The 25,947-nt window shown below is 35.9% G+C and overlaps 1 protein-coding gene across 5 annotated transcripts in view; it reads right to left on the minus strand.

The window, feature by feature from the left end:
- Positions 1-5,200: 5,200 nt before the first annotated feature.
- Positions 5,201-25,947, minus strand: part of MCTP1 (multiple C2 and transmembrane domain containing 1) — a 594,727-nt gene continuing 573,980 nt past the window's right edge. For 2 of the 5 annotated variants that reach the window (XM_025387620.1, XM_025387618.1), the window contains 4 exons: positions 14,403-14,512; positions 10,458-10,567; positions 8,151-8,248; positions 5,201-7,203 (listed from right to left, as the gene is read on the minus strand). In XM_025387620.1, coding sequence (XP_025243405.1) covers positions 7,132-7,203; positions 8,151-8,248; positions 10,458-10,567; positions 14,403-14,512 — 390 coding nt within the window. In that variant the 3' untranslated portion in view covers positions 5,201-7,131. The remainder of the gene's footprint in view (positions 7,204-8,150; positions 8,249-10,457; positions 10,568-14,402; positions 14,513-25,947) is intronic. The other 3 variants (XM_025387616.1, XM_025387619.1, XM_025387621.1) reach the window with 2 other exon arrangements.

Raw genomic sequence — 25,947 nt, forward strand, 5'->3', positions numbered from 1 at the left:
TACATTGTTATTATCTGTAGTCGCCCCACTATGTAATAGAACATCAGCACTTACTCTTCTTAGTTCATCTAACTAACTTTGTATCCCTTGAGACCATCCTCTCCCCATCTTTGCCTCCCCACCTTTTCCCTTCCCAGCCTCTGGTAACCGCCATTCTACTGTCTACTGCTATGAGATCAACTCTCCTAGATTCCACATATAAGTGAGATCACATGGTATTTGTCTTCCTGTGAGAAAAAGGCTGTTTCAAATAGTAATACTCAGTTCTTTCTCACAGGCAAATCTTGGCATCTCATTTCTTATTTTCCTGTCATTTCAGTTCTTTTACACCCCCCAAAATACTGTTAAGTTCATACTTAGCCATGTTACTGGAGGAAATGGACTCAGAGTTGAAAGCTACTTATTAAAAATGGTTGGACCTTCTACCTAAATACCATTTTTTACTAATACTAATATTTTTAAAATTGAAGCTAAATGTTATTAAAAATGGTTTTCTCAGCCAGACATGGTAGCACATGCCTATAGTCCCAACTGCTTGAGAGGCTGAGGCAGGATGATCACTTGAGCCCAGGAGTTCAAGGCCAACCTGAGCAACACAGCAAGACTCTCTTTTTTAAAAAAAGTAACATAAATATATTATCTAAATTACATAAGGAAAAAGATTGTAAGTAAAAAATTGCTTATAGTGATTGTCTTTATGTGGAAAAGTTTTGGATATTTCTTTTTCACTTCTCCAGATTTCTTTGTAATGATTTATATTTGTTTATAATACCAGTAACCAATTTATTTTGAAAGTAATGCTCCTGAATTAAGTAAGAATCAATCCTTGAAATTTTTCTAAAGTTGCCTTATTTAAACTGGCACTTACTGGATTTTTAAAAGGTAAACTACAGTTGTAATATACGATTTAAAGTTGGATATAATTAAAAGTATAATTAATATTATCTAACACAGATCTCAAAAAATACACTATATATGTGCTCCTTTTTTGAAAGTGAATCTGACGTACCGCTTTACTGATACGCTTCTCTAGTCTTTGCTTTAAGACACTTCAAAATGGAGCCCCAAGTATGTTGAAGTGGGAACTGGGGGAACTTTACTCTTTTGTAGTACTCTTAAATTGCTAAAGATTAAACTTGCTCATGTGGATACCATGTGGAGTCATAACATGTAACATATCTTTACTTTCTGATTTTAGTATTTATGGGACCTGAAGAATTACTTGTTCTCTGGTGAGACTTTTCAGATTCGACACAAAAGCAGGGAGAAACTGGTAAGATTAAACGATAGCTACATTTATTCAAAGATTGTACCTTAAATGGCTTTGAAAGGATACTACTGTATTAGGAATTTTTTCTTCTATCATCAATCTGAAAAAATATCCACTTTATAACTTATTTGCAACATTAATACAGATACAACCCTCTGTCGAGAGAATTCTGAGAGTATCTTACCACAGCTCTCCGGAGCATACTGTTTTGCATCTCTTCTGTGAAGGCCAGCAGAATAGCTTCTTGTAAGGTACTCTTTTAAGTAGTACAACTCAGAACAATCTTTTTACAATTGTTCTGTATAAATATCCTGGATACCTACATGGTAACTATAGTACCACCTGATAGTATCCATCTGTTTTTTGGGGGAAGATTTCTTACCTACGGGTCAGGGCTATTGTCACAGTCATGGGAGGGAAATCAAGTAAATATGCATTAAATGTACTATGTATCAAATACGTAGCATCACAGTGTGCAAGATTGGATGGTGAATACTTGGTACCCCAACCCATAAGTCAGAGTATTTTGTTCTTGCTTAAATTACCAAGTGCTGTATGTTTTGATTTTTAAAAAGTTTTTCTCTTCTGAAAATGAATGTTTTTAAAAGTGATGTCAAGCAATTTCACACAAATAATGAACATCACAATAATCTGTTTAAGAACTCCTTTGTCAGATACGTACAGTGTTTTCTGGATGGCTTCTCGTGTGCTTCAAAGACCCTCTTACTCTTTGCTATGTTCTCTGTTAATGGAAACTGAAGTTTGTAAGAGTTTTAGGCCAAACGTAAGAGGTCGGTATACCATTGTGTTTTTTTGCTCAGAAATTGTTAGCTACTTCCTCTGTTGTAAAACAAAGATGACAAAATTACATACTCCGCCTTGTATAATAGCAACTAGACACTTCTATCTTTGTAAAGTTTTTCTAAGAACTTATTAGTTCTTGACACTGATGAATTGTTTTCCATGGTTGCAGTGTTACAAGGTACACAGAGATTTTGACTTTTCATAATTACTACTCTAGAAAAGAATGTTTTGTGGGGCATATTGTTATAAGGTTTCAGTTCTCTGATAGCTTTATTAAAAAGGGTTCTTTGAGCTTGGACAAATATTGTCATTTGCTTCCCCTCCTCTGCTGTGGTCCAGCTGTCTCTGTAACAATGCTCGATTATTCTTAGGTGTCTCCAATAATGCAAAAGACGAGTATGAGTAGTGAGGGCCAGGTGTGCTTTTTCTATGAATTTAGCATTTCCTCCAAACCTGTCAGCATTTGAACTCTGGCAAAATAAAATCCCTCAAATGGACTCAAGCCATTTTGAGCTTGTCTTTGACTAGAAAGTGAAACTGAACCTATATTATCATCTTTCTTCACTAGTGGGAGCACTAGTTCCACTCAGCCAGGCCTCAGGATCTCCTTAAATGTATTCCTCCAGAGAAAATAAGGTAGTTTTCAGGTTCACTCATTGGCTCAGGTTGGCCACTCCTTTTTTCTTTGGAAGGAATATTGAAGAATCTGTAGTAGGGGATAATTGCACTGCAATTGTAATTTTGCTACATACTGAAAAAACTTAGGCACGGCTACTTACCTAAACCATTTCCACTTTCCTTGAAAGAAATCTTTCTACCTAATATAGTAACACTTAATTGACTAAAGCAGAACAGCAGTGTATTTTACTTTTTTAAAAATGGAGTAATAATTTTTCAGTGACATTTGGAGGTACGGATAATCATATAAATTTAAAAACCTGTCTTGACAAAATTACTGCTTGTGCATGTAATAGAACACTTTTGTTTGGTTGTTTTTGTTTTTTTGTTTTTTTAAAGCTTAGAATGTCAGGGAAGAGCCCAATAAATTGAAACTCATTCGAGATCATTTACAATATTTGATTGTTTTTATTTTTTGATTCTTAACCCAGATCCCTCCTTTGAAAAGCACAGAATCAAGTTCCAGCAAACCTTTCATGGTGCTCTTAGTTTCTACATTATGTGATTGCTTTGGACATTTGATAGTTTTTATTTGCATGCTATTCTTTTTTAATGAGATTTTTCAATAGTATTTCTCACTTTAGCCATTCAGCTGAAATAAATCTGATGTGACTGCCTCTATACAAATTGCCACTATATAAAAGAAACTGAGGTACCAGAGGGTAACATTTTCACCAAAAAAAAGAAAAAAATAATGTTTTGTTTTCTTTCAGTTACACCAATCATCCCAGGAAAAAGAATTATAATTGAAAGGAATGACACTATTTTAAGAAAGAATTTACTACATTATTTTCTATCTGGTTTAAATTCATACTTGACTGAGCAATTGGAAAAGGCTGATCCTAGATACCCTAATCAAACCAATGAATAGACATCTGTACACACACTCACACTAGTGTGTGAAATCACGCTATTCATTTAAAGCCCCAGGATTTAAGCAAGTATTAATTTAATAATACCTGAGATGGTTTTCAAGAAGTATAATGGTAGCTGTCTTGTATTTCTGGAGCAAAAAGGTATAACTGCCTTATACCTTTTTGTTCTTAATGCTAAGCCAACATTATAAAACACTTAGGCCCATTTAACAAGTTTATTCGCTGAAATTACTGCCTTTGAATAACATTAATACAAATGTTGACTACTTTCAGCATAGGAGACCTTATATATGAGATGAAAGTGGAAAAAAATCTCCTGTGGTCCCTAGATAAGAGTTTACTTCTGAGTTTTTCTTAACTTGTAAATACAGATTAAAAATTTTATAAAAGATAATTTTTAGAAATGTATCAATTAAATTTGGCTCTCACTGTACTTCAACTCCAGATTTGATTTTAATATACAATCATTGCTTTGACCATTGCCTATAACAGGGTCATACAGTTGGTATTCAATATATCACAGAGTCCTTTAAAGAATCTCCCAACTCAGATTATCCTAGTGCATATAGAATGTTAAAAAATTGGAATTCCTACAGAACCTATATCAATCAGTTTGAGTCTGGAACAGTACCAGGATGAATGAGAAGTACTATTATGTTATTTTTTTTTTTTTTTTTTTTTTTTTTGAGACGGAGTCTCGCTCTGTCGCCCAGGCTGGAGTGCAGTGGCCGGATCTCAGCTCACTGCAAGCTCTGCCTCCCAGGTTCACGCCATTCTCCTGCCTCAGCCTCCCGAGTAGCTGGGACTACAGGCACCCGCCACCTCGCCCGGCTAGTTTTTTGTATTTTTTTAGTAGAGATGGGGTTTCACCGTGTCAGCCAGGATGGTCTCGATCTCCTGACCTCGTGATCCGCCCGTCTCGGCCTCCCAAAGTGCTGGGATTACAGGCTTGAGCCACCGCGCCCGGCCTATTATGTTATTTTTGATAAGTGGGGAAAAAATTAAAAAGCACAAATATGCATTTATGAATTATCACCACTAATGGCAGTAATAGTTTAGAATATGAATAATGACTCAGTGAATTTACTAAAAGATACTAAAGGAATAAATAGTTCACAACATCTACAATGGTAGCAGTCCAAGTAGATATTAGAGTGACATTCAGTCTCGTCAGATAACTTGAAATATTTACATCACAAATCTCTCAAAATGAAGGCAAGTCAGGCAGCTCTCAAGACAGAATTGTACCTTATGTGAGAAGGGGAAATAAATAGTTAAGATTTTAACTATACATATTCTGTTTTCAGCCTGTGAATGTAGTAGTTTCTAAAAGCAATGAAGATTTCCCTGAATATCACTTTTGTGCCTCAAGCTAGTTCTTATTCCTCTAATTTCATTGGATGCTCACCCCTCCAGAGGTATTTTTATATAAGAGTCAGAGTTTCAGGAAAAAGCCTTGTTTGTTTAAACCAAATCTGTATTTCTCCAAGTGAAATATAATTTTTAAGAATATGCACACAATCCCTCATCAATCTCTGAACCACGGGAAAAAAAAAAAAGTGCTGATTGATTATACATGGGAAAGATTATTGTCTTTTGTATTTAATGCAGTGATTGTGTAGTCAACATTACCATTGAACTAAACATCTGAAATTTGATACAGTGAAACAAACAAATTAGTCATCTGTTAATGGTTACTATCCACTAGATACATCTGAGGTTGTAGAATATCAGGCTTATAGACATTTGAGTACACATTGTCAGCACAGAACATAAAAGTCTCACATAAGGTATAATTGAACAGTTATCTCATCAATAAACTTTGTGTAGTAACACCATGTTCATGGAACATTATGTTTTTAGCAACAAACAGTGATGGTATGCGGGCTGAAGCATGTCATTTTAAACATGATACATTAAATAAAGCATGTTGAGGTCAAAGCCTTTCTGTAGAAAGGGAATTTAATTGACATTCAAGCATAGTATATAAACAGATCAAAATAGTTCTATTATAAGAAATAGTATTTAACAACTTATCTCTAAAATAAAAATACTTTAAAAATCAGCTTCAATGAGATTACACTTATTGTTAAAGAATCTTCCTTTAGAGTGAAATATACATTCTTTTAGCTTTTCTATAATTTTTCCAGTATAACCCTCACTTTTACCCCATCCAAGTTTATTATTAATAAAGTAGTACAAAGCATTGTCTGCTGCAATTTCAACTGAGTGTAATCCCCTACCAAGTCAGGGAAGTAATACATTCTCAACCAACCAAGTTATTTTTTTTCCACAGTTATGCTCCCTTAGTATACCAGGGAGTGAGATACAAAAACTACTTTAAGAGTCTTGGGAATGCAATTTTTAAGTATAGATTCTATGATAATAGTGAAACATTGATAAAGGCAACCACCACCCCCAAGCAGTTTATTTTACAAAACAGGTTTTCATGCATAATCAAGAATGATTTTTTTTAATAAATGAATGTAGTGAAGCACTGGCATATCACTTAGCACACTGAATTCTCTACATTAAAATTCACACTAATAACAAAATCATAGTATGAATTAAAGCATTTCAGTAATCTAATGAGAAAGCAGAGTTTTTTTTTTTTCTGAGAGCACTTGAGTATTAAAATATTTTTAGATGCACAGATACAATCTGACACCAAAAGCGATATGGATGTAGTTTGCTAGTATTTTTGATAACTGTACTTACTGGGTTGCTAATTTGCTAACTATGTATAAATTAAAGTAGTGGTAGGTATAAAAATTCAGATAGGCAATCGTTTATAAACTGGCAGTATTTATGTTGTGTAGTCCTGTAGAGATTTTAAGGTTTTAGATGGAATGATTGAAATTCTATAAAGAAAACTTTCTAACCTTCTGAGTATTGATTCTCTTGAGGGAGTGAATGTACCTTCACTTATTAGCTTAAAATCAGCCTAGTCATACCTAAGTAATTTGCACAGAAGTGAATGTCGGGATCTAAAGCCAGAATATATGTTAAATTGAAATGCATCCATTCCATTATTTAGGCTTTGGTATTTCCCTCCCTTTTGAAATGTATAAAACATAGAAAACTGTAATGGATTACTTTTCAGATAAAAAAGTCATATTAAAAAAAAAAAAGTTAAAATCAAATTGACATTTACAATTGATGTAGATTTAATCAGAGCACAGGTGAGTAATCCACTTGTAATTAGATAAGGATATATCTTCCAATGTTATCATTCTTATATTTGTTCTTTCAGTGTGTTATATTATTTTCCACAGCTAACAAGGCTTTCACACAGCAGTAGCAAAACCTTTATCAAGTTGAGTCTGTACAATAGAAGTATATTTTCAAAGACATATGCCTTTGTACACTATTTACAAATTCTCTCGATCATGATAAAAAGGCAAAATAAATAAAAATCTGAAAGAAAGGAAATGCTGCTCAGGCTGAGGGCTTTTTCTTTTATCTTCCCAAACAGATGCTGGTCTCCTTAGTGCTGGAAGCTGGCTAGCCAAGATTGTTTTTCTTTCTTTTATATGGGCTATGAGAAGGATCTGGTTTCAGTTCTTGGTATTGCACCTGTTTAAACAGAGTTCAGAGGAAGACTGGTCAGGTGGCCACTTTCTGGCAAAGAAAGGAAAAGCAAAGGAATGAGAGACTGTGCTGGGGGGAAGAAAGTGCTCATTCTAGAAGCAGTATGGGATCTGCAGCTGAGATGCAGAAAGCAGTAGAATGACAGAGCAAGAATAAGGGAAATCCTGTTGGAAACTACATGGAGCCCTCATGTGAACTTTAGTAATGGTCGTCACTGTCTGTAACACATTACATTAAAAGCAAAACCATCTACATCGATTTTAAAGGGCTCGATAATGGTTTTTTACAATTTATCGTGTATTTACAATTTATTATGTGTTTAACACAGTCTTAATCTCCATCCAGGCCACTGTCATGTCATAGCAAATGAAAAAGGTATCACTGTAACCCAGTTTCAGGATTTTAATTTAAAAACAAACAAACAAACCTTCTTTTATTTTGAAAACAGCTGATGGTTAATGGGCATTAACCTCAAAGGATTCCAAAGGATTTTTGAGATAAGCAGTCAGCTTTCTTCTCCTCACTGATCTCCAAAATATACTTCTTTAAAACTTACTTGTAATTCTTGCAAATTCTGGAAAGATTTTTTTTCTTAAATGTCCACTGGCATATTTTGCTTTCATCATCTAATATTCCTGTTTCCTCCCCTCAGGTCATACACCCCGTCACAAACTCCAGCTGAACTAACTTGGACAGGAGGATCTTCCCTAACAGCTCTGGTAGGTTCTTTATGCAGCTGCTCTTTCTCCTGTTGTCTAAGTTCTTCTTGGATAACACCCCAAGTAGGCTAAATTTCTGACTGGTAAAATCTGCTACACAGGCTTTATTAATTTTACTCAGCTCTTCTAAAGCCTTTGAAATAAGAAGGATATAAAAGCTAAAACCCAGTACCACCCTACATTAAAATAGCAATAATAACGAAACCTACATACCACTTGTACATCTGAAGGGACTCTGGAAAGGAAGTCAAGTAGTTCATTGTTATCAATTGCATATGGACTCCGAAGCTTTTTTGTAAATTTATTGATGCCTGAAACAAAGTTGGAGTTAAACAAAGCACATTTTTGTCAAAAGTGTTGTAGTAATTTGAAGATCTAATTTGTATGCCAATGACTCAGTGAACCAGTACACCCAATTTTTTCCCTCTCCTTTTTTTTCTCCTTCATTTCTTCTTCCTTCCCAGCTCAGCTGCTGCTTTTTCACTTTGTACTTCAGTAGCTTCTTCCAAGCAGGAAAGGCTTTCTATGTGGGAAATAAAGGAGGTGCCCTGGGGGTAATTAGCAATATCTGGCTTTTTTCCCCCCCTGTGTTACAGTCTACTTAGAAGCCTTGCTTGAGTGTTTCATTTATGATGAAACTTGCTTTCCTACTTTTTGGGTTAAGATTGTTAAGGCAAGATGTCTAACTTACTTGGTTTCCCCTTTTCCAAAAGATGCACCTTTTTGGAGGTGGGGGTGTGTGCTGCTGTTATGCCAGCTAAATGTTTAGAAGACACATGATGTTTATTTTTTTCAAACCTGAAATGAAAAGGTTTGCCCCCAACTTTGTAAAAAAAATAAACAAACATGTTTACATGAAATCAACAACTTGGTAAAAACTGAGCCATAAACTAGAGTATCCTGCCTCCTCTTCAGGGAGTTCATGCAGAATAAACTTCTGAAATCTTGATTTTGGTCCATCTCCTCATGTAAGACCTATGTCTTAAATTTCTGGCTAATATTTCAGCAATCACCTACCACTAAAGGAATACTGTTCTTGTTTTATTTTGTTTGATGAAACAAGAGGCCCAAATACATTCTGCAAAATTACTTTTAAGACAGCTAGTCAGTGAGGGCACTGCAGGTTACACAGCTAGATGTCTGCCCTGGGCTCCAGTTTCTGCGAACCTGGGAGAACAGGGCATTCACCACCACCTGCTGCAACAGAGATGATTCCCCAAGCCAAGGCAAGGTAGATTCGAGTTAATAAACCGCCACACATGATATTCTACCCTAATTTTTTCTGTAAAGCAGCATCTAACAGGAAAAAAAAAAGATGAACATTCAGTAGGAAGCAAGAATGTAGTAGAAATTATTGTTCCCTTATATAATGAAAGTGCTGGCTAAATTGAATTTCTTTGAATTATAGAAATTAGGAAAGGAAAAAATAATTACCATTTCCCCCACCTCTCACCCAGACTGTAAGGATAATTATAGTGATAATAAGGGGTAAGAGGGCTTCCTCAATATATGGCAAGTTGGGCCAAAAAGACTATTACTGGAAATAGTGATCTTCAAAAGTTGAGGGCTTGGAGTAATCAGACTTGAACTCACTTTATTCCAATATATTTCTTCAAAAGCCTTAAAAAGAAAAAGAATTTTGCTTTCAGTGTAAGCACATGCTTTCCGAAGCTGAGACTCATTTTGGTTCTTTGCATTTTGTATTTGATTTGTTTTAGCAATCTTAGGTGTATGTGTAAGCGGGTGAGGGGTAAGTAGAGAATTCTTCTACCCAGTCTTGTTTATATATTATTAATGTTATAGTAGATCCTAGAGACTGAAAATTGTTTTCCAAACCAAGAATTTTGTCAGGAAAGAAAAAAAAAAAGAAGAATGCTGCAACTGACAGTCTCCTAAATGAAGCCCAGGTGCATAAGAATCGTTGGCATGCAGCATAGTTGCATTAAAAATTAGGACCTAAAAAAACCACCTTTAACGTAGGTCTTCATAGAAACATTCTTGTTTAGTACACATAAAAGGATCTTTTTGTTCCTAAGGAACCTGCAAGTACCGAGGACCCTTTTCCCGAATGCTAAAGGTGACCTCTTAAACAGGCAGCCATGTATATAGTACCATGTTTACATATACTTCCATAAGATAAAATACAACAGCAAGAAAAGCATATTTTCCTAAATGCACCATATGGATTGAAAGGATTGAAATGCCTCTGTTTGTATATCAATGGTGAAAATAAATCAGAGGGATATCTAGACAAAGCTACACTTTGATATATGAAGAATCTGCACAGCTAACATGTTTATAGTATGATGAAGCCTAGTGTGCCAGATAAGAAAAATACATTTTGCAGGTAGACCTAAATCTTTATACTGTTGTGATTTTTAACTGACCTGTCTCCTTTCATCATGGAGTAGCTTCATGACCATAAATACAGGGAACCGCTGACAGTATAACTCATCTCTTAAACATAGTTTGTTCCTAGCAGCTAAGACAGTTTAGAGGAGTGGGGGAGGCTTTACTTACCCCAGACAAGAACAATGTATCTCAGCGGAATGCAGTACAGGATGACTGTGAACACACAGAGGGCTACAATGGCCAGCCAGCTTAAGAATGGGACGGTCCAGTTGAAAGTGCTGAATGGAAAATTAACACATCAGCAATCTGAGTACTTCATACTTTTTTCAAATACTAAAATACATAATGATTCTTACTTGGGACCTAGTTAGTCTGCATTTCTCTCTGGAATATATTCCAGTTGTAATAGGTTATCAGAGGACCCAGGCTAGCCATAATCTGCTCAGTTGCATGAACACAGGGCCCAGGTAAACAGTCTTGCTGCCAACTCCTCCAGATTGTTCCAGGTGACTTCAGAGTCTAAAGCCGTTGTGCTACTTGGGTGACTCCCCACATGAAAGAAGATATTTATTTTTCTACTGCTAAGACTAGTACCCATCCTTGTTTTCTCTGGCTTTTCAGAGGGGAATGCCTCTGGACCCACCATTCTTCCTTCTATCAACTCTCGGTATTCCCCACATTGGGAATAAAATGTTGCCAGCAACTCTTGGTAGATGTAAATCTTACATGGTTGTGTAAAAAAATCCTCTGAATGTTAGAATTCCTTAGAGGAATACTCACTTGTCCTACCTCAGCTATATTTCAAATAGAACTGGAAATCAGGAAAGAGGAATAGAACAGTTAGCCTTGCAAAACTTCACTTCTTATCATTGCCCTTCTTCCCAGAAATACATATATTATTAATAAAATCAGCATTGCTTACTATTATCTCTCATGTACTTCTTGTAAAGGACAGCATTCTGGCAGAAGTAATTGGTAACATAGACAGCTGGGTCAGAGAAGGCTGCAAGACTCAGTATTGACAAGACATGATAACAAATGGAAATGAGACCAATGAACAGAAGAAGTTACAAAAAAAAAAGTACTGAGGAGATAGGAAGGAATTTACTGAGACAAAAAGAAAAATGAAGACAAAGGCAAAAACTATGATGTAAAAATGTTTTTAAAAGAGTAGAAAAATCAAGGAAATGGAACATGGGAAGATTATAATCACTTAAGGCTTTTTGGTGGAAGCCAGTCTGGTACTTCTTAAGAGTGTGCCAAAATTATAAAGAAAATAGAAACACTGTGTAGATCCTCCAGGGTTGGGCATATAAATATATCACCATTTACAGGCATACCATTGCATTCTTTGAAATTTCTCCTAAGTGTTCATCCACTAAAGGGGAACTAACATATCATGTCGTCTGACCCTTTAGCATGAGAGCCAAGAAGTTAGCCAATCTGTATTCAAAGCCTAGATTCTGTTATGTGGATTTAGCTTAGTCAAAACCCTTTCCCCATTTATAAAATGGGGATAGTTTATTCTGTCAAGGAAGACGGGTTGTGGTGGTAACATGCTTATGTGAATCAAGGTGAAATTATCAGAAGTAATCAACTCAAGGAATCTCATTTATGGCACTATTTTCTTACGAGACAGTGAGAAGGCCCCTAAGACACTTCAGCAAAACATATTGTTCATGTAGATAAATGTTAGTGTTTTTTATTTCTTCTAATTTCCTGGTATTGTATATTGTACTTACTTGAGGTGAGTTTATTTTCAGGGCAATTTTGACCCAATAAAGGATGATTGCTAAAAGATTTTCTTCCATACAATGCCTCAGCATAATACTTAGGAATTAGTTGTTCCTTAGCTTTGTAGCATGTAGCTTGCTTTTTGTCTCTCTCTAGGTCAAAATTGTTTCCTGAAATTTTTTTCTACTAAAAGAGCCAATGTTGGGTCAATCTGGTTATCCTGTTTTCAGTAATCCTTGGGATCTGGCTTTTCTGTCTTTGTCTTCTTCCTCTTATGGTCAAGAGTGAGCATCTGTAACTCATCAGGTAAAGGATCATGCCTTCCCTTCCGATGGACACCTGTGCCTCCCTTGCTTCTGCTTGCTTGTGGAGAGAACAGAAGGCTAAGGGATCTGCTTGTTTTCATGTGGCTCAGCTTAGAGCCATCCATCACACAAGTCCATGTGTGAGGGCACTGGCTCTTCACTCAGAAAACCTTCCTTCTGGGCAGCCCCACTGAAGAATTCCCTGTGTTCTCCTTACTCCTATTGGAAGGATAAATGGCAAAGAATCCCCACCAGTGTAGCTGTTAGAAAAATAAAATAAAATAAAACTGCCCTTTTCTATTTCTACACTCTGCATTATGGAATCTAAATCTAGAATATGATCTTCCCCCAAAAGGGATGCAATTCAAGAAAGTTCTGGAATGATTATTTAGTAACAAGACATGGTAATTATAGAGCCCTTTCATTTTGTGCTTAAAGATTGCTTCTGAATCTGCTTTCTGGATAGATGCTTTTAATTCCATGTGACCCCAGGAGAATTTCTCTTTTTTAGCATTCAAAAGATCATTTTGCGGGAGAGATGGCTCCTCCAAGACTCACTGGCTCCTGTGCCATCTTCCTGTACCTTAGCATAGGAAGTTCTGCAAAACCCAGGTTTCCCTAAGGCTGAACCACTGCCAAGATCTGGTGGTCATATCCCTCAGCTAGTCATGTTTTCCAGCCAAGCATCTGTTCTGAGGCCTTCTACCACCTAGAGTTACAAAGGAGCTTCTTCCTCTCAGGCGTTCACCGCCTGATCCATGGTATTTTGGTATAAATCAGATGTTTGTCGGGTATCAGCACACTGTGTACCCCAGATAAAAGACAACACTCAATGAGGAAATGCCCCAAATTCAGGGCTTCACACTGTTTCAGTGGATAGCGTGTAGAGGACAGGTAAACATTCTTGGAGATGAGAGGAAGAAGGAGAAAGAAAAGATATGGGAATGGTCTTCAGAAGGCCAAGACTGAATGTTTCCTAAAGGCACATCTGGGAGTGAGAGGGGGGCTGTTCTGTCTAATATAATGTAAGAAAGTGGAAACTCAGCATCTACACATGCGGAAATATATTAAACAAAAAATTATACAAAATAAAATGCATTATCCCTTGCAACATGACAGGTACCAGATGAATGACTCACACCTTTAGTTTAAATAATTTACTCCTTTCAAATTCTGTGTATGCCCAAGGATTCAGATCTGTAGAAAACTTTTGGTTATGAATAACAAACAATGAATAGATACATTAAACTAAGAAAATAAAGGTTTCTCCAGAATTTGGCACCCCTTCTTGAATAGACCATTAGCAATCATTATGTAGGCCAATTTTTACATAATTTAGAAGTATGAGGGTCTTAGTATATCTTTTAACTAATAATTGTTGTAAATATACTTTTTAAAAAAACATTGTTTTAGATAAAACATAAGTATATAAGATTAAGAATGTAAGTTTCTTAATTTTGCATTAGAGCTCAGTGAAGCTCTATTTCTTAATTTTAAAGTCAAGGAAAAGGAATGCTGTTTTTATAATTTTTAAAATTGTGTGTATTTTCTAAATGAAAGAGCATTAGTTTATTGATAATTATGGATCTCAGCTATTTAAATACAAACTTGAAAAAAATACTTTTGCAGGGTACCATAAATACAATTTTGAAAAAAATTTACTGTCACTTGATGAAAATATAACTAGACCAATAATAAAATGCAGGTGTATCTTAATTACCTGAAGTCCTTATTTAGCTTGGTTTATTTTTTTCCTATCACAATTTCATATTCCGTTTAAGAACAAAGTCTTTCACAGTGAAAAATGTGCTAAAATTTAGGACGGTGTTATTTCTTCAAAGCTACAAGTATGACTTCTTTCCAACCAATATGTTCTAAATTTCAGGAAGGAAATTGACAGAACTTTCATAAAGCCAAAGACTGGCAGAAATAAAGTAAATAATGATGAAACTGAGCAATAGAGCACCCAGAAGGAGTGTCCCCTGCCAAAAAGAATGTGGCATTTCACCCTTCGAGAAACAAATGGACACCCTGTCCCACAGAAGACCGGGGCTCACATGTCACCGTCACTCACTTCTTTATCCTTTCGCCAAAGGAAGCCACTTCATCTAGGATGTTCTGGACACTGACACAAACCTCCTGGATGGCATAGATTTTATTTATAAATCCCTTTTTTTCACTGTCCTAAAATGCAATAAAAAAGAAATTCTGTATGAGTAAAGGTATTCTTCATTGCTTGAATTATTTCTGTTGTCCCTCTCTTGCATTTTTAAACTTAACTTCATTTTTGTGTGTATATAAATGGATAATTGGAACCCATGAAAATATCAGGATTTTAAGGAACATGAGGAGAAAGGGGACCCAGCGTCATGGATTTGTACTTATAAAGATAGCTGCAAAGCAAGAGCCTCGGGTTCCTTTGCTCTTGCTCTGATGAGCAGAACATACATTTGGGGGAGGAAGGTATAAGAGAGAGGGGAGGTCCCAGAATTACCAAACCCGGATTCTACAGTGCTTCTGGATTCACCGAGACACACCTTAGCGGACCCAGTTTCTTGACCCCACCGCCCATAAACCTAACTTTTGTTGTGGCTCTAGATATTTCAGCAGCAGAGAATGCTGGATGCACTTGAGATTTGTGAGCAATGAAAACTGGAAAAAAAAAAACAACAAAACACCAAAACCCAGAATCTACTATGTGGATACTACTTAGATCATATACAAACTAAGCCTGACCTCCTTCTTAAAAATAATAGTCATATATTTTATACAGTAGTATATGCTGTATTCGGTTCTAACTAAACATTTTTTCCCCTTTTTGGTGCTTAGTTCATTTTAAAACACTGAATTTAAGCAAAGCTGGTGTGCTCCAGGTCATGGATGGGCGGAGATTGAGCATTAAATTTAAGCACCTAGAGAGTGGAGTGACCTTAGGAGAAATGTGCATATTTTGCAATTTTAGACTCAAAGGAAGAAACAGTGGTGGCCTTTCACAATTGAAAATTCTGCTTAGTAGCCTGGCATCACAGGCACTTGCCTAGGCTGTTTGGTGGAGACCATCCAACCCTGATTCTATGACTCCATTCCTCCATGCCAGCTTGAATATCTATGGAAATGTAGATCCAATTTCATTACTTTAACTTCTTTTGAACACTTGCACACTATGCCAGAACACTTGAGACCTCATGTGGCAGTCAGTGCTTGCTGAAAGCAGCCAGGAAGCTAGAATAATAATGTCATGTTGCACATTTACATACTGACTTTCATTTCAGAAGAGTCTAAAGCACTCTACACTGTGAACACTTGGCCAGGGCTGGCATCCCGCCACCTCAGAAACTGCAGGCAAGTGAATGACAGATGTGTGTGCCTCCTCCAAGGACAACAGGGTACACTGGGACCAAGGACATGGAGGCCAGTTTTATAACGATCTTTGGTATAGATACCAGTTACTTAGAGTCTTAATTTTAAATTTAATTCACATGGGAGAAATGTGTCTATTATTCATCTTGCTTATGCCAAAATGGATTGTCAATTAGGTAGACAAGACGCATAAAGCTTAAATAGTATTGGGAACAGTTAGCTACTCAGGGTTCCCTACTGTCTTCAGAAGTCACCATTCACTTGTCATGACAGACGTTGGTCCATCAATTTATCTTTCACACGCTCCAGTAAAAAAAAAAAAAGTTAGAAAAAAAAAGTTAGTTTCACCTATACAATTGTGCACGTTAGAGTAAAATGAGTAACCAGTGGCTTTTTCCTGTTCCTTTCAAAACTAGAAAGTTGGTCTGCCCCAACTGTGTGTCCCTTAGTATTCTTCAAGCATCAGCTAAGTTCATTTATGTCTGTGAAGCAAAGTACTCATAAATATTTATCCACATACGGAATAAGTCAAACTGGAGTTGAAGCATGCTGGTTGTACAATGGAAGTCCATTGAGAATGGCTTTCACCTCAAAATTATGTGAAAAAATATTTCACAGAAACAAAATATATGAAATACCTAGGTAAAACTTCAGCAGGAAATGTACAAAATATATAAAGTTTTTTTTTCAGTTGAATATATAGGCTTAATGAAATTTCAAGCAAATCCTAATGTATAGATTGGAGAAAACGGGGAGAACTTAATAGTGTTTTTAAAGTTTGTTGGGACAAATAAATAGGTAACTAGCTAAGAAATTTTACAAAAGAGTAATCATGAGAAGGCATTCACTGTACCCGATATTTAATTAAAATGAGATATAGGCATCAAAAGACTGGTATATGATAAGGTGCCATGCACAAAGGAAATAAGTATTGTTACTGGGCATTTAACTGGGGAAAGTTATGTTAAATCCTACCTAAAATAGACATTCACATTTGAGATAGCCAAAATCTATCTTAATATCTGTCTCAAATAGCCCCCAATACATTCCATATTAATGTTAAGAAGTTTTTTTAAAAACAGTATCTACCATAATGAAGTTGGCTTCATCCCTGGGATGCAAGGCTGATTCAACATACACAAATGAATAAATTCATCACGTAAACAGAACTAAAAACAAAAACCACATGATTATCTCAATAGACGCGAAAAAGGCCTTCAATAAAATTCAACATCCCTTCAAGTTAAAAACTCAATAAACTAGGTATTGATGGAACATACCTCAAAATAATAAGGACCATTTATGACAAACCCACAGCCAATATCATACTGAATGGGCAAAAGCTGGAAGTATTCCCCTTGAAATCTGGCACAAGATAAGGATGCCTCTCTCACCACTCCTATTCAACATAGTATTGGAAGTTCTGGTCAGGGCAATCAGGCAAGAGAGAAATAAAGGGTATTCACATAGGAACATAGGAAGTTAAACTGTCTCTGGTTGCAGATGACATGATCCTGTATCTAGAAAACCCTATTGTCTCAATCCTAAAGTTTCTTAAGCTGATAAGCAACTTCAGCAAAGTCTCAGGATATAAAAATCAATGTGCAAAATTGCTAGCATTCCTATACACCAACAGTAGACAAGTAGAGAGCCAAATCATGAATCAACTCCCATTCACAATTGCTACAAAGAGAATAAAATACCTAGGAATACAGCTAACAAGGGAAGGGAAGGACCTCTTCAAGGAGAACTACAAACCACTGCTCAAGGAAATCAGAGGACACAAACAAATGGGAAAATATTTCATGCTCATGGATAGGAAGAATCATTATTGTGAAAATGGCCATACTACCCAAAGTAATTTATAGATTCAATGCTATTCCCATCAAACTACCACTGACATTCTTCACAGAATTAGAAAAAACTTCTTTAAAATTAATATGGAACCAAAAAAGAGCCCGTATAGCTAAGACAATCCTAAGCAAAAAGAACAAAGCTGGAGGCATCATGCTACCTGACTTCAAACTATATTACAAGGCTACAGTAACCAAAACAGCATGGTACTGGTACAAAAACAGATACATACACCAACAGAATAAAAAAGAGATCTCAGAAATAAGACCGCACATCTACAACCATCTGATCTTTGACAAAGTTGACAAAAACAAGCAATGAGGAAAGGATTCCTTGTATAATTAACAGTGCTGGAAAAACTGGCTAGCCATATGCAGAAAACTGAAACTGGACCCCTTTCTTATACCTTATACAAAAATTAACTCGAGATGGACTAAAGACTTAGATGTAAAACAAAACTATAAAAACCGTAGAAGAAAATCTAGACAATACCACGGGCATACACACAGGCAAAGATTTCATGACAAAAACGTCTAAAGCAAACATTCTGCTTTGCAACCAACATTTTGGTTGCAGTGAAACCAAAGTAAAAATCAACAAATGGGATCTAATTAAACTAAAGAGCTTCTGCATAGCAAAAGAAATCAGAGCAAACAGACAACTTACAGAATGGCAGAAATTTTTTTCAATCACTCTGACAAAGGTCTAATATCCAGAATCTACAAGGAACTTAAATTTACAAGAAAAATCCATTAAAAAGTAAGCAAAGGACATGAACAGACACTTCACAAAAGAAGACTTACTATTATTTTCGACATGAAGTTTCTCTCTTGTTGCCCAGGCTGCAGTGCAATGGTGGGATCTCAGCTCACTGCAACCTCCACCTCCCAGGTTCAAGCGATTCTCCTGCCTCAGCCTCCCAAGTAGCTGGTATTACAGGCATGTGCCACCACACCTGGCTAATGTTTTGTATTTTTAGTAGAGACAGGGTTTCACCATGTTTGCCAGGCTGGTCTCAAACTCCTGACCTCGGGTGATCCACCCACCTTGGCCTCCCAAAGTTCTGGGATTACAGGCGTGAGCCACTGTGCCCAGCCCAAAAGACATTTATGCAGTCAACAAACTTATGAAAAAAAGCTCAACATCAGTGATCATTACAGAAATGAAAATCAAAACCACAATGAGATACCATATCGTGCCAGTCAGAATGGCTATTAAAAAGTCAAGAAACAACAGATGCTGGCGAGGCTATGGAGAAATAGGAATACTTTTACACTGTTGGTGGGACTGTAAACTAGTTCAACCATTGTAGAAGACAGTGTGGTGATTCCTCAAAGACCTAGAACCAGAAATACCATTTGACCCAGCAATCCCATTACTGGGTATATACCCAAAGGAATATACATTATTTTATTATAAAGATACATGCACATGTATGTTAATTGCAGACTATTCACAAAAGCAAAGACATGGAATCAACCCAAATGCCCATCAGTGCTTAAGTGATAGACTGGGTAAAGAAAATTTGGTACATATATACCATGGGATACTATGCAGACATAAAAAGGAACTAGATCATGTCCTTTGCAGGTACATGGATGGAGTTGGAAGTCATTATCCTCAGCAAACTAATGCAGGAACAGAAAACCAAACACCACATGTTCTCACTTATAAGTGGGAGCTAAACAATGAGAACAGATAGACAAAGAGAGGGGAACAGCAAACACTGGGATCTGCAGGTGGTGGTGGCGGTGGGGGGCAGTGATGTGGCGAGGGAGGGCAACAGGATAAATAGCTAATGCATACAAGGCTTAATACCTAGGTGATGGGTTGATAGGTGCAGCAAACCACCATGGCACATGTTTACCTATGTAACAAATCTGCATGTCCTGCACATGTGTCCTGGAACTTAAAATATAATTAAATTTTTTTAAAAAGTTAAAAGCAAAAATGAATTATGAAAAGACAATACAGGGAAGTTATTTATTGACCTTGGAATAGGAAAGAACTTTCTAAACGTACAAAAAGTAAAATAAATTACAAAGGAAAATAATTTATAGCAATGGTTACATAAAATTTAAAACATGTCAAAAGTCATAAATTTAAAAGGCTAAGTGAGAAAAAAAATCAACAAATGCTACAAATGATGGGATGATATTTCCAAAATAGTAAACATCTGAAAATGTTTTCAGTGCATTTTTGTTTATAACAAAAAGAGTAATAGTATGTTGGATGAGATTAATTATGGTACATACAATTGATGGGTTATGAAATCAGAAAATATTTAGAGAGAATATATAATGACAACAAAAATGCTTATGATCTAATATATATAGTGTAATCCTAATTTATGTTTAAAATGTCTATGTTGGGGGGGAAAAAAAGGATGAAGGAGATGCATCAAAATATTCCAGTAATGGAAATTTATCTTCTTCATACCTTCCTGTAATATTCAAATTGTTTGCAATTAATATTTTACTTTTATAATCAGAATATTTCCCCAATTGTCTTAATATTACTAAAGGAAGATGGTTAGAAGAAATAAATGAACTGGTACTTGGCTTGTCTATTTTTTATATTTTTATAAGCTATCTTATTTTTGGAAAGAAATGGAATATAAACACACTCATTAAGCAGTGTAAAGTGCTTTTCTCATAACTCATCCAATACTCACAACCATCCTACAATGTAGTTATTTTTCTCCACTCTACAGAAGAGAAAACTGAGGCTCAGAGAAAACGACAGAACTTGGGTTGGGACAATGCCTGGCTAACTCCAGAGTCTATATAATAACCATATGACCTTCCTATTCTATCCAGGAAGATTTCAGTTCCTACCAATAATTCCTTTGAGATAAAGAAAAATGATTTGAAAATGTTTCGAAAATGCAGACACCATAATCTAGCCTTGAGAATCATCATAGAGCTAAAATCTTGAGCAAGAGAATGAAATCCAGAAACTTGAAGGTAGAAAGTGAAAGATGTGTTAGAAACCACCAGATTTAATGTCAATCATGTAAGCAAATATTAAGTGCAGGACCTTCATTAATAAGATGTGTCACTTGAGGCATCTGTGAAGAAAATTTTTAATAGCCATTTTAAAATCCAAGTGCTGATGTACGATTATTGGCTAAGGATTTTTAAATATTCACTCAATCTTCATTTGCTTTGTTACTGCTGCACTCCCAGCCCACCGCCACTCCCTTACCCTCAACTACCGAAAGACAAAATAAGATGGTCTGTAATGTTGACGCAGTTTTGAAAAGCAAATGCTTTGGGATAAAATTTTCATTTTAAAATCTGTCATCAAATTCTATATTCTTTCATTGTGGTCTCCAACCAATGAAGTAATTACTCTTTATATACAGTATAGGACCCAAACCTGCAATGGGTAATGGAATTGCTATGTTGCATTCCAATATTTCATACTTTTTTCAATAATGTTCAATACTTTATTGTAGAGAATAAATTGGTATATTCCTTTATTGTTGTTTTTGCTTTCCTTTTTAAAGCAGCTGGATGAAAGAAATATCACAGAGTAGTTAATCACCCAGTCTTGGTAGTGACACTTTTTTTTTTTTAATGCATTATTAATGTTTCTTTTGAAGATGCAAAAAAAAAAAAAAAACCTACAACAGCTATAACCATGAATCTGAGAATATGTGAGATTTATATTGCACAACTATTTCTAATGAGTCTATACAATATTTCTAAAAGCTCTCTTACTAGGTTTTAAATAGTCCCTAAAACATCACTAACTGTAAAAGTTGAAGTACAGTGATTCTTTAATATATGCCTACTTTACTATGACATATCACAACAGAAAGTTAACTAGATTCTTCCAAAGTACCTACCACCTAGTTTTGAGATATTTAAGAAAATCTAAAGACCTAAATAATCAATAGGCATACCTTACATATTTGAAGAATCCTATTCATTGACTTTCAAGCCAAAATGACAGATTCTCCCCTTCATTGAGTCTGTTCTAAATGGGAACATGAAGCCAAAGTGATAGACATCAGGGGGTGAATATTCTGGGACTGGTTTTTCCTGCCGAGCTGCATCCTAGTTTAGTCATTAATACATTTAGGAACCCTGCCATAGTGGTCATTGTCAACCATGTTGAGAAGTTATCTGTTGAACACCTGTGCTGTATTAATCAGAATTAGCAGGTATGTAGAATATATTTGCTACAAATATTGCTATTATAAAATCAATGTTATTTCACTTTCTAAGGTGAGAGAGTGTCTTAGGAGAAAGGGAGAGCTATTAAATCTTATGCTATAATAATGAGCATAAAATGGAACTATACCAGGGCATATGGTCACCTTATTATTTCCTGGAGGAAGTATTCGGATTTGAGATACCTTCTATCCCAAAGAGCTAATTAATCTTTATCATAATTTTGCTTGTCCTTTAAAGTCTTGCTTACATAACCTTTGGCAAAAGGTGAATGGTAAGGCTGATATTTGCTATGAGACATAATTATTTATTATAGTTTACCATTGATTGGAGCTCTTCTTTGGACAAGTATAGACTCACATAGCATGATGTCTGAAATTATGTTTGGAACATGTTTATGTTTCCCGTGTTGGATGCTAAAGATGGTTTTGGTCCACTACTTTCTCTAGTTCACTTAGATGCTGTGCAAAATAGACTTCTTCTCAGATCTATACTTCCAACCTATGGAAAATACATTAGATGGGAAGTATGGAGTGGATAAAGGCACAAAAAGAAGTGATCAAATGTTTTCTCTGTGCCAATCTTTCTTCTTTTTCAGATATAAAAAAACCATGTTTCAACCTGAAATCTGGAATACTGAAATTCTCAGAGAGCAGTTCAGCAATTCAGAGTCCCTTGGCTACTGAATCTTATCTAAGCGTCTTATTCAGTTCTTACTATATCAAATCTTGTGCAGTTTCCTTGGTGCCTTGCCTCTCTTCCTGATATTAGCCTTGAAAAATAGAAACACTCTATTGAGACACTGAGGTACTGAGTTAAGGTTAACAGGATAAATGGATACCTTTTAACAAGATAGTATATTTTTATCTTAAAACAGTTCTCAAACATTTTGGCTTATGTTAAAAATAAAATTTTGAAATATTAGAGGGAATTCTTAACTATATGAAACCTTTTATGCATGTTTAGTTTTGTACCAGATGACTCAGTGTTAACTTGTCAGAGTCTATTTTAGAAAATGATGGTAAATTCTTTATAATGTTACACTGAGATTTTTTTTTCCCCTTCTGCTGACTTGGCAGAGGTTTATTTTTTGTTTGTTTTTGCTTTTTTGCAGAATGAGTCTTTACCTGGTTTTAATATTTGCTTCCTCTTTTGCAAAGTAGCCTTATGCTTTTCAGAGCTCATTTCTACTACATAATTTGTAATGGCATTTAACTGTGCTTTACCTTGTTGACTTAATCCTATACATGTAATTTGCATGCAACTTTAAAGGTGATTATAACGTAAAAAGAATTTGGAGAGAAATATACCCTGGGCTAGACAATGCAAACAACAGGCATTTTTAAGTGGCAGCTGGCACTCTAAGAGTTATAATAAAAGCCAGGAAGGAAAGAATGGAAGAAAAAAAAAACAGGAAAAAGTGAGGAAAGAGAAAGAAGGAAAAAAAAGAGAGGAAGAGACAAAGGAGAAGAGGGAGAGGAAAACACAGAAAAGAGATACTCTCACAGAGAGAAGGAAGATGAGAAGACTGAGAAGTTGACTAGGAGGCAGGAAAATATCTCCGATCAGAAGCACAAATGACAAAGTCAAGACAGAAACAAAACTTGCTAACCATGTTAACTTCTAAGTCAACAAAAATTATTTGTAAAAGGCTGTACATAGTTTTTATTAAATGTAAATAAACCTTACAGCAAGCATCCAGCAATGCAGATGTACCTGTTGTCAGGAGGGAGAGTTCCCTGGAGGCAAAAACTGAAGAACCTCCCAACTTTTGCTTTGAGATGAAGTCTCGCTTTGTTGCCTAGGCTGGAATGCAGTGACTCCATCACAGCTCATTACAACTTCAACCTCCTAGGCTCAAGCAATCCTCTCACTTCAGCCTCTCAAGTAGCTGGGATCACAGGTGTGTACCATCACATCTGGCTTTTTTTTTTGTGGGTAGAGAGAGGGTCTTGCTGTGTTGCCCAGGCTATCTCAAATTCCTGGGTTCAAGCAATCGTCCCACCTTGGTCTCCCAAAGTGCTAGGATTACAGGTGTGAACCACCACAGCCCAGCCAAGAAAACCCTTTTTAACTGTCCTGCAAATATAGTCAGCCCTCCACACAGTGGGTTTGCGTCCATCAATTCTACCAATGGGCAGTGATATCAGAGACTTGAGCATTCAGATTTTGGATACGATTTTGGTATTCATGGGAGGTTCTGGAACAGATCTCTCAAGGATACCCAGGGACCTGTATTTGAAAGGTCTTAAAGGAACCTTATCAATATCAATATCAAAACCTTTGACTTAATCGCCTGGCCAGCAGCCAGGAAAACGGGGCCTTATAGATTATCCCATCTCAGGCTCTTGTCCCAGAAGTTCTGCTTTCAGATGGACTCCACGTGAAAGGGCCAAAGATGACTAGTTCTAGGCTAATTCTGATAGAAGCCACAACAGACACTGTGACGCTCAGGCTCCCAAGTATCCAGAGATTCTGAAAAATAAGTAACAAAGGCTACTTTCAACCAAGATAACACAAGTTTTGAGATAAAAATTTGTATGCCTCACAGGGTTTTCTGTAAAATCAAAATGAACAAATTGTGGAAAGGTTTTGAAATGTGAAAGCATGTGAGCCTGTGAATTACGTTGAAAATAAAGCACGAGAAAATGTGGAAGCACCGTCAGGATTACAGGTCACTGCCTGTCCTTAGACCTTATTTGAAAAGAAAAGAAAAAAGAAAAGGTGAAATAAGATGTTTCCTAAAACCCCTCCTGGTTAGGTTTACTCATTTTACAGATAAGATAAAAAGGACTGAATAGTCTTTGCCCTTCAGAGTCAGTTGAAAGCTTATTTGAGAATACTGTTGGTGAGTGGAATTTCTCCTGCTCTTTCTACAAGCTCAGTAGTTAAAGCTTGAGTGAGAATACCAAAGCTTGACTGAGCTCAAACACTGAGCTCATTCCTGAATCCAGATAGCAAATGCTGGGCTAGGTTTTTTTGTTTGTTTGTTTGTTTGTTTTGTTTTGTTTTGGTTTGGTTTCTTAAATCTCAACTTCTAATGAAAAAGTTGTAGATGTATGTTTGTTTTTAAAAAAAAAATCTTCTTTCGAAATTGTTGACTTCATTTTCAAATATGTGTTTAAACATGGTTGAAAACTCAAATGCAGAACTGAGAAGGCAGTTGAGAGTTTAGAGAAGGTGGTGGGCACTCTATAATTCTACATGACCACATTTAGAAGATGAGTGGATTTCTTAGTAACTGGCTCTCTTGCTAAGTATGGTTCAAATGCTGCTTCCATCATTTTCTTAGCTCGGTGATTTTGAGCAATTTATTAACTTCTTCATCTGTAAAATGAGGATAATAACTCAACCTACCTTTGCGATGGTTATAAAATTAAATTAATCCATTAAAGCCATAAAATCCACAAATATCTGGAACATAGGAAGTACTCGGTAAACATCAGTCATTAACAATTTGAAGAGACTGAAAAAGGAAATCCTACAACACTTTTAAAAGTTAAATTGCATTAAATCTTAATAAAGATGATAGAATTTTCTCCCTTGTATCTCAGGAATATTATTTCATGCTTGTAAAACTTCTTTGTCATATGTATCATCATATATGATCCTTACAACCATCACATGAGGGTGATGGATATTATTCTCATTCCCAGCTTGAAGAAACTAAAGATCAGTTGCCTAAAGATCCACCTCACACTTCTGCCTCAATTCATGCTCTCTCTCTTTGGGTGCCTCCAGTTGTATGTGTTCTTATCTGAGATATGGGACTTGAAAAATGGCACCTGAGCAGAAGGTTCATCTGTTTACAGTATTCCTCATCCACTGGAAGTTGTATGTCCTCTGAAGGCCACTGGTTATACTCATAAGATGCATGCCTTTTATGTGATTTTATCTGTTAATGCTTACTCAGTTAAAACTTAGAATCAGTGAGCTGTTCTTCAATAAGCCTCGTGGCTGAATCAGTGCCAGAGTTATTTAATCTTAAATAGCACAAGTTCTGTTGCTAATATACTTACTAGTACAGTTCTTATCTAAAGAAAGATTCCGATTATTTTATTATGATTATGTCTTTTGTATAAGTTACAAAAAGTCATATACACAAGGTATGGGGCCCTCAAAGTTTTTTTCTTAAATAGATTTGTTATGAAACTAATCACATCATTTATAGGACTTTATGGCTTATAAAGCATTTTTAATTTATCTTTCCACTTGAGATGGCAG

Source organism: Theropithecus gelada, chromosome 6 (genome assembly GCF_003255815.1).
Source record: "Theropithecus gelada isolate Dixy chromosome 6, Tgel_1.0, whole genome shotgun sequence".
Classification (NCBI taxonomy): domain Eukaryota; kingdom Metazoa; phylum Chordata; class Mammalia; order Primates; family Cercopithecidae; genus Theropithecus; species Theropithecus gelada.